This window comes from Capricornis sumatraensis, chromosome 7 (genome assembly GCF_032405125.1).
Source record: "Capricornis sumatraensis isolate serow.1 chromosome 7, serow.2, whole genome shotgun sequence".
Taxonomy (NCBI): Eukaryota; Metazoa; Chordata; class Mammalia; order Artiodactyla; family Bovidae; genus Capricornis; species Capricornis sumatraensis.
Window position 1 is genome coordinate 60754983 of NC_091075.1, and position 10149 is coordinate 60765131.

The 10149-nt window shown below is 38.0% G+C and overlaps 1 protein-coding gene across 2 annotated transcripts in view; it reads left to right on the forward strand.

Annotated features, from left to right (window-relative positions):
* Positions 1–9213, forward strand: part of KLHL5 (kelch like family member 5) — a 65686-nt gene extending 56473 nt beyond the window's left edge. For both annotated transcript variants that reach the window (XM_068975180.1, XM_068975181.1), the window contains 2 exons: positions 3077–3248; positions 8150–9213. In XM_068975180.1, coding sequence (XP_068831281.1) covers positions 3077–3248; positions 8150–8206 — 229 coding nt within the window. In that variant the 3' untranslated portion in view covers positions 8207–9213. The remainder of the gene's footprint in view (positions 1–3076; positions 3249–8149) is intronic.
* Positions 9214–10149: the final 936 nt, after the last annotated feature.

Sequence of the window (10149 nt, forward strand, 5' to 3'; positions counted from 1 at the left end):
AGTTCCAAAGAATAGCAAGAAGAGATAAGAAAGCCTTCTTCAGCGATCAATGCAAAGAAATAGAGGAAAAGAACAGAATGGGAAAGACTAGAGATCTCTTCAAGAAAATTAGAGATACCAAGGGAACATTTCATGCAAAGATGGGCTCAATAAAGGACAGAAATGGGGTGGACCTAACAGAAGCAGAAGATATTAAGAGGTGGCAAGAATACACAGAAGAACTGTACAAAAAAGATCTTCACTACCCAGATAATCATGATGATGTGATCACTCATCTAGAGCCAGACATCCTGGAATGTGAAGTCAAGTGGGCCTTAGAAAGCATCACTACGAACAAAGCTAGTGGAGATGATGGAATTCCAGTTGAGCTATTTCAAATCCTGGAAGATGATGCTGTGAAAGTGCTGCACTCAATATGCCAGCAAATTTGGAAAACTCAGCAGTGGCCACAGGACTGGAAAAGGTCAGTTTTCATTCCAGTCCCAAAGAAAGGCAACGCCAAAGAATGCTCAAATTACCGCACAATTGCACTCATCTCACATGCTAGTAAAGTAATGCTCAAAATTCTCCAAGCCAGGCTTCAGCAATATGTGAACCGTGAACTTCCAGATGTTCAAGCTGGTTTTAGAAAAGGCAGAGGAACCAGAGATCAAATTGCCAACATCCGCTGGATCATGGAAAAAGCAAGAGAGTTCCAGAAAAACATCTCTTTCTGCTTTATTGACTATGCCAAAGCCTTTGACTGTGTGGATCACAATCAACTGTGGAAAATTCTGAAAGAGATGGGAATACCAGACCACCTGACCTGCCTCTTGAGAAATCTGTATGCAGGCCAGAAAGCAACAGTTAGAACTGGACATGGAACAACAGACTGGTTCCAAATAGGAAAAGGTGTACGTCAAGGCTGTATATTGTCACCCTGCTTATTTAACTTCTATGCAGAGTACATCATGAGAAACACTGGACTAGAAGAAACACAAGCTGGAATCAAGATTGCCGGGAGAAATGTCAATAACCTCAGATATGCAGATGACACAACCCTTATGGCAGAAAGTGAAGAGGAGCTAAAAAGCCTCTTGATGAAAGTGAAAGTGGAGAGTGAAAAAGTTGGCTTAAAGCTCAACATTCAGAAAACGAAGATCATGGCATCCGGTCCCATCACTTCATGGGAAATAGGTGGGGAAACAGTAGAAACAGGGTCAGACTTTATTTTGGGGGGCTCCAAAATCACTGCAGATGGTGACTGCAGCCATGGAATTAAAAGACGCTTACTCCTTGGAAGAAAAGTTATGACCAACCTAGATAGCATATTCAAAAGCAGGGACATTACTTTGCTGACTAAAGTCTGTCTAGTCAAGGCTATGGTTTTTCCTGTGGTCATGTATGGATGTGAGATTTGGACTGTGCAGAAGGCTGAGCACCGAAGAATTGATGCTTTTGAACTGTGGTGTTGGAGAAGACTCTTGAGAGTTTGCAAGGAGATCCAACCAGTCCATTCTGAAGGAGATCAACCCTGGGATTTCTTTGGAGGGAATGATGCTGAAGCTGAAACTCCAGTCCTTTGGCCACCTCATGCGAAGAGTTGACTCATTGGAAAAGACTCTGATGCTGGGAGGGATTGGGGGCAGTAGGAAAAGGGGATGACCGAGGATGAGATGGCTGGATGGCATCACGGACTCGATGGAAGCGAGTCTGAGTGAACTCCGGGAGATAGTGATGGACAGGGAGGCCTGGCATGCTGCGATTCATGGGGTCGCAAATAGTCGGACACGACTGAGCGACTGAACTGAACTGATGAAATAGTAAAAGAAAACAAAGGGCTAGTAAGACTTAAAACTCGAACAAGTTATCCAAGTTCAAAACTCATATATGGGTATAGGTAAAGAGCCTGATGTCAACAGAAGCTCTGGACAGTGGTTCAGGGCCCCATCTTCTGTGTGATCAGTGGAATGGAGAGAATTGAAGGGATTTAGGAAGTAGATTCAGTAGGAGTGTGTATGAACACACCAGAAAGGTATGTGTTTCATTCAGGAAACTGGAAGGCAGCCACTGTCACTGGAGAACACAGAACGATAAAAAGTGGCAGGACAGTAGTAGGGGGAGGTCGGGGAAGATCCTGTAGAGTCTTGAAGCCCTGTTAAGGATCTTGGATTTTAAAGAGCAATGAAATGTTAACGAATATGTGTAGGTGTGTGAATTATTTAATAAATTATAAATGACTAAAAGAAGGATAAAAAAGGAAGGTTTGTTGATGACAGTGAGTGCTTTCTATGAAATAATAAGCAGAGTTGGTGTTTTTTGAAAAAGCAAGATAGTTAACACCTGTGTTTCACCAGTGTCAGGGAGAAAATAATTCAGACTTTGCCTGCTGCGTGTTAAAATCCAGTAAAGATATATGGAAGTGTTTAAATACTTTGTCCCATAAATTACAGGCCCACTATAGGACCACACCCACTGAAAAGCTGTTCATTAATACAAGAAGCTTATATAAGTCATTTGGAAGCAATATAAGTCATCTTAGCATAGTATATCTGCTCTTAGACAATTTGGGAGCATTTCTAGTTAACATACTTCATGAAAGGGACAAGAAACTCTAAAAATGAACAGTTAACAGCAATTGAGGGGAATTCCCTGGTTGTCCAGTGGTTAGGACTCTGAGCTTCCATTGTGAGGAGTACAGGTTTTGATCTCAGCACCACCACCACCCAAAAAAAAAAAAAAACACAGCAAAAAAGCTGCAATTGAGGCTGTAAGTCATCTTACATAGAGCATCCATCTTATGTAGAGCTTCATGAATTGATTTCTTCAGATTTTCAGTAGGCAATCTAAAACCCTAAAGCAGTTGTAAACATTCACATGAGCCCTTTTGGACTAGTTTAAATGTTACACATCTGTAGAATAATTCTGTTGTAATTTAGAAGTTTTCAGGAAAATACTGATTTTTTTCCTCTAAAATGTGTTTAAATGTACTTTATGTAATAGATAATAAGACATAAAATAGGATTAAAGGACAGAAGGATTTTATGTAAAGTGTTCTGAGAATAATATCAGCTCCATTTCTAAAATTTCCTTTCAGATATGATCCTAAAACAGATATGTGGACTGCAGTGGCTTCTATGAGCATCAGCAGAGATGCTGTGGGGGTCTGTTTACTTGGTGATAAATTATATGCTGTTGGAGGGTATGATGGACAGACTTACCTTAATACAGTGGAGGCTTATGATCCCCAGACAAATGAGTGGACCCAGGTATGGCATTTCATGTTTCATTATTACACTTACTATATTTTTGTTAAGGACAATTCTTTTGGTAAAACAGACCCGAATTATGTCCAGTATCAAAATACATAGCATAAGTAAGATAAAGTCATCTCTTAGTTAAATATAAGAAAACAGAGGGAGTGTTTAATTTTATAGTATAGTTAAAATTCAAAATTACCTTTAAAGTGTGAGTTAATACTCAGAGAAATTATTAATTGGTTATTATTGTTGTTGTTGTTACTATTATTAGCTGCCACCATTTGCTTACTAAGAATTGATGAGATATTCTAGCATCAGTAGAGCAGATAGAACCACAAGAGGCTATAATAAAGGAGAGATTGTGGAAAAGAAAAAATTGAATCACTTTCCCATAGATGAGCAATAATTTTTAAATACTCAAGCAACTGATATTTGGGAACAGAGAAGGACATGGCAGCCCACTCTAATATTCTTGCTTGGAGAATCCCATGGACAGAGGAGCCTGGCAGGCTACAGTCCATGGGGTCGCAAAAGAGTTGGACATGACTTAGCAACTAAACAACAATAATAACAAATGTCTGGTTATAACCTAATAAAGATGGCCATCTTACTTAACATTAACAAGTAAGAAACTTGACTTGGGAAGCTTATTAACAAAAAAAAAATCCATTTTTATCTATTTCTAAAAGAGTCTAGAACTTCTGAGAATGATCATTTGAGATCTTTGTTTCCATCATCACCCAGAACAGAACCATGAATTTTCTGCCTCTGGCACACAATTCAATATCTGGTGCAGAAACGGCACTTAGATCTTTAATTGAGCCAAGGTTTACCTTCCCAGGCAGTAAAGAATCTACCTACAATGCAGGAGGCCTGGGTTCAATCCCTGGGTCAGGAAAATCCCCTAGAGAAGGGAATGGCTACCCACTCCAGTATTCTTGCCTGGAGAATTCCATGGACGGAGGAGCCTGGTGGGCCACAGTCCATGGGGTCACAAAGTGTCAGACATGACTTAGCAACTAACACTTTCACTTTTACCTACATACAAGGAGTAGTGGTAAGTACTGTCACTATAACAGAATTTATGAGAAGCCCTGCTGTCATAGAACTTAATTACTTGGGTCAGTGAGATCTGCACGTGTTAAGAGAGGATCCACTGTGTGGAGCATGAAGTGTTGGTATGAAGTGTCGCATGGTCTAGGCAGTGAGCCGCATGGGAAATCAAGGAGAAGAGAGACCATGGTTGTTGAGAGGGCTTCAGTGAGGAAGAAGTGGGATTTAATGTAAGTCTTAATGAACTGATCTAATTCAAAAAGGAAATCATGTAAGAAAACATGAAATAAATGTCACTAAAGCAGAAATATGCAGGCTATCTTGAGGAAGTGGGGCTGGTTATAAGACTCCGTGCTTGAGAAGAGTAGGAATTCTTGGAGAGGAAGGTTGGAATAGGATGAGGTCTGTAATGGTTAACCTAAAGAGTTTGGTAGTGAGAAGCCAGTGGAGACTTTTAACCAAGAGAGCAATGTAGTAATAGAAAATCCACATGTCAGAGGCTGGAGCCAGGGTAAATTGGGTTGGGGCAGGGTAAGTGAAGGCTGGGTGAAAGGACATTTAGAAGGTTGCTTCATTTATAAGGCTTAAGGTGTTGAATACCTAGGTGGATTCAAGAGATATTACCAAGTCCTGTTAATTTTTTCTTTATACACTTACTAGGTTGTATAGAGAGGTGCAGCTTCTGGAGAAAACAGCAAAAGAATGATCAGAGAGTATCTTAGCAGATAATGAAATAGAGCATTAAAAGAAAGGAGAGAGGATTGTAACAACATAAAAGAATGAAGATTTGTCATTCATGAAGTTGTCAGGACCTTTGAGAATGTGATAGAAGCAGAAGCCACCACACAGTGTAAAACGTAAAGAGAAGATTAAAAGTAAATGTGGAAGCTAGAAGGGCGTACAATTTTAAAGTAATGGTAGTGACAGAAAGTTAGCACTTGATACGTTTTATGTACCTGGCTGTGTTCTAAGCACTTCACCTTAAAGAATCTTCCCAACAACTCTATGAGGTAAGTACTGTTATCTCCTTACTATATTGGATGAGGTGTCTACATAGCTGACTCAGTGTCACACAGCAGGTAAATGGTGGAGTTAAAATTTGAGCCTAGGATCTTTTTCACAATTAAAGATGAAGACAGGAGAGTTGACAGAAAGCAAAGATGAAGGCATTTTTCTGAAAAGAAGGACAGGAAACAGAATCGAGGGCAAAGGCAGGAGGAAAGTTTTTATCCTCCTCAGACTGGCGGAAAGGTTTTATCCTCCGAAACTGGAGGGGAAGATGAGAATATGAGGATTGGAAGATAGAAAGTATTTTCAGGTGAAGAGAATGGTAGGTAAAGAGACTTAGATAGTATGACCTTGATCTTATTTCTTAAATAAGTGAGATCACTTGGTGAAGGGGAGAAGGCCTAATTTGAGGACTTAAGTTAGAGCTACAGGATTTCATTAGAAACTACCATCAGCCTCCTACCATGGCAGAAGAAGTTGTGAATGATAATTGAGGAACCCAAGAAGAGAGAGAAGAGTCTCTTTCCCTGAAATGTATTTCATTTAAGCCCTTGGGCCAGTATTAAGGAAATCTTATTTCAAACTTGTTATTACAGATAATACTTTATGCTGTAATCACTCTGTATCAGAATTCATAATCTGTGACCATGCAGCCCTTTGCTTTACATGCCATCTCCATTACTTTTTAAAAATATTTTATTGAAGTACAATTGATAGACAATATTATATAAGTAAGTTACAAGTGTACAATATAGTGATTTTAAAGATTATACTCCATTTATGCAGACTATAAAATAGTGACTGTATTTCCTGTGTTGCACAGTGTATCTTTGTGGCTTATTTTATACATGTGTGTGCTCAGTCGTGTCTGACTCTGTTATCCCATGGATTGTAGCCCGCCAGATTCCTCTGTCCATGGAATTTTCCAGGCAAAAATACTGGAGTGGGTTGCCATTTCCTCCTCCAGGGGACCCCACTCAGGGATCAATCAAACCCACTTCTATTGGGTTTTCTGCATTGGCAGGCAGAGTCTTTACCACTGTGCCACCTGGGAAGCCCGCTTTCATACGTCGTTGTTTATAGCTCTTAATTCTCTGCCTCTATGTTGCCCCTCCCCTCTCCCCAGTGGTAACGACTAGTTCTCTAGATCCAGAAGTCTGGTTTTTGTTGTTGTTATTATACTCACTAGTTTGTTGCATTATTTAGATTCCACATATAAGTGATGTTAAAGCTCCTAAATGTGAACTTATAACCATAGTATCTGAAAAATAAATGTTTTCCATTCAATGGTCCTACAAATGGACAGGAGGACATTTATTTGTATAGGAAATGAAATATGATTATGAAGTCTTAAGCCACCACTCACCCCACTACCAGCATTGACCCAAAACAGGTGACCACATTGCGTTTAGTAAATTCTCAAAGCTCAACTTTCTAGCTGGTTATCATGACATCAACTATTCACAGAGTAGAGGCAGTGTCTTGAGTGTTTTGAGAAAAACTACTAATTACAGACATTTTTATTTAAATGACTTGTAGGTTACTTCTAGAATATTGTAAGTAAATATGGTTTTAAAATAGGTTATTTGATCAAAAAGCTATAACAGTGATCAAAACAACTGATTCAGGTGGAGAACAACCATGAATTCACTCATGTTGAAGTCAGATGTATTCTTAATTGGTCAGGAGAAGAGAGTCAAAATGACTGGAAGGTCATTTTGAAATTATGTACAGGTGGCACAGTGGTAAAGAGTCTGCCTTCCAAGCAGGAGACCTGGGTTCCATCCCTAGATCGGGAAGATCTCCTGGAGAATGGAATTGCAGCCCACTCAACTGTTCCTCCTGGGATAATCCTAAAGACAGAGGAAACTGGCAGGCTGCAGTCCATGATGTTGCAGAGACACAACTGAGAGACTAACCCCCACCACCATCTGACAAAAACACTTTACGACATATCCGTACATGACTAGGTGCAAAACAAAACCCTTTCCAAGTGCTTAATGTTTTAATTCTCTTAGCTCAAATGCATAGATTCTTACTGGGCTCAAAGTAGTCTTTCTTTTAAAACTATTCTTGTCTACACTTATTTCCACTGTGAATTACCCCAGTGTCTAGAGTACTTAAAAAAAAAGACAATAAGTGAAATATTTAAGAATTGTTCCTTATTCGTAAGATTATATTTTCTCCCAAGTATCTCATATTTTTATCTCACTGTTCTCACGGTTGTAGAGTTTATTCACCAGGTTTGTTTTCACTCCCAAGAAATTGGGTGGGTGATATGTATTATTTACTCACTCTGCTAACAAGTAGTAGAATGAGTTTAGACTTTTCAGCCATGCTGAGAAGGTCATCAATAACTGTGAAGTTAGTGGTTCCTCCAGAGTAAGCAGATCCCAGGCATGCAGTGTATTTTGTGTACTCTCTGAGACAGCAAAGTCACGGCCACTCTGGATAATACTTGGTATTTTCTCCATATTAGTCGCAAAGTTACTTTAAGTGTTCAGCCTTTCTCACATCCATATTGTACATCATTTTGGCCAAAATAGTGTTTCACATAGAACAGTTCCTGATCTATCTTTAAAAGTCATCTTTAAAGAGAAGTGAATGCTACATTATTATGTTACATACCCAAAACGATTTAGTCCTTGAAGCTTTGGCATCAGGAAGGAGAATCTCGTTTAAGAAAAGGGCCAGAAAAGAGCTTGGACAATAGGGTTCGGGCAGCAGCTCTTTGCCAACCACTGTGAGTAAACTGTTTCAGTATTTCATTGACTATTGTGGTATTATCAACATTTTTACCCACAATCCCAACACAAGTCTTTTTGGTTTTTTTTTGTTTGTTTTTTTAGGTTGCTCCACTGTGCCTTGGAAGAGCTGGAGCTTGCGTTGTGACTGTGAAACTATAACTTAGTGCTTGTTTTTCTAAATGAAGATATCGTCTTCCTTTATGAATTTAGTATAATTATTCTACTATCAATGGATATGTTTTTAGTAAATTTGCAATGCCACATTCCTGGGCACAAAGTGCCTGATCTCTAAATGAAGATGTTAAAATACAGGAGGAAAGAGCAGAAGAACCAGGATTACAAACTTTCACTTCTTAGGAAATCAAAACTGCATCTGGTGGACTGTGAATGTATGTTCCTGACGTAAAAAATAGGACGACAAATGCAGTGCTCCTAACACAGCCCAGGGTTAACTGGGAATTTCATTTCTTTTAATAATCAGCTACACTTTACTGATACTGTTATCCGGATTTCTTTTATTATAGTGCAGATACATCTGATAAAACTTCTAATGTATTGCTTTGTAACTTTATCATACATGAGTTGTAGTAATTTTTGTTCATTGGTTTGCTTAACCACAACCACTGTTTTAACGGTATACTAAAGACTATGCACTTAGTTTTTTTCAGGAATAGCTGAATTTTCTGTGCTTTGGTTGTGGAGTTTTATTTCTAAAATTTCTAAGTGAATCAATTTAATGAACATTAAAGAACAATGACCAAATAAAAGTTTGTTTTGATCTTTGGGATCTATTTAAATATTCATTCCATCTAGGTACATCAAGAACTCCATATTATGATCTTCTTCCTTTGGAACTGAAACAAGGTGTTTTACATTAAATTCAAGATATGCAAATTTTGTGGAGAAAATAAATGCTGTATACCCTCCAATGTTCTTTCACCTAAGTAGTATTTAATTATATGGATTTGTTTTCTTTTATATTATTAAAAATGGTTTGATTTTGTCTTTTTATATCAAAGAACTGTTTGGATATTCTTATGTTCTCAAGTCTGTGTTTGCCTCTCCTGCCTTGTTTCTTATCTTTTGCCAGAATTAGTAACCCTTTGTGCATCTTTGTAATCAGTTTGGGGGGGATGGGCTTATTGAATGTTTGGAAAATGAGTTTAAAGTGTTTATTACCCCAAATTTTGTACATTTGTAAACTCTTAATTACATATGTGAATGTTAATACTGTCAGTGAATTATTTATTGTTTGCACAAGTGCACTGGGCAGTATTTTATGATAAATTCTTTAGGGTCTAAGTCATTAACTTATATCTTAATATAAAAAGAGTATAAACTAAATTCTCACCTTTTAAAAGTTCATATGTGGTTAATGTGTTTTTACATTCTGTATCAGTGTAGCCTTTATTTTAGTTGCTTCTTTAAAAATTGAGCTTTTTTTTTTTTTTTTTGAGCTGATTTTGAATACTCATGAAGTTTTTCTACCTTTGAAGTCAACAAACTGAGGACTTCTATTCTCAAAGAAAATTCCATGGGCATTTTACTGGTGTGGGTACTAAGAAAATAGCAGTGATCATGACAAATATATTATTATTTCATATATTCATTGTAATGTGTATATGAATTCAGATATTTTCCTCACAAGGAGGGATCAGCTATAGAGTATATTTATGTATTTAGGGTAAGAGAGAGAAGAGGAAAAATGTATAAGAAACAAAGAAAAAATTTCAAAAGCAGAAATGTGTTAGTGCATCATCCCTTCATGTGGAGGCTTAGGCCTGGATTTGAAAGGAAAGTACTTATCCTTTTGATTACTTCTCATCTCCATTCATCATTCACTCTCTCATTCCCTGTGCCTGCAGTGGAGTCAGACTCACCTTAAAGTGAAGGAACTGATTCTTGTCCCTGAGGATCTTCCTTTCCTTTATGGGATTCATTAGAATGGTTCCTTTGATTTTCTTTCCCACTGGAGAGCCTTTCTAATGGAGTTTTGTAGTCAATAGGACCTGCTCTTCTGGATACAAATGAAGAAAACTAATTTCTTTTCTGGTGACAGAGCATTTGCCAAAACATTTATTCTTCTCTTAGACGGGATCTTG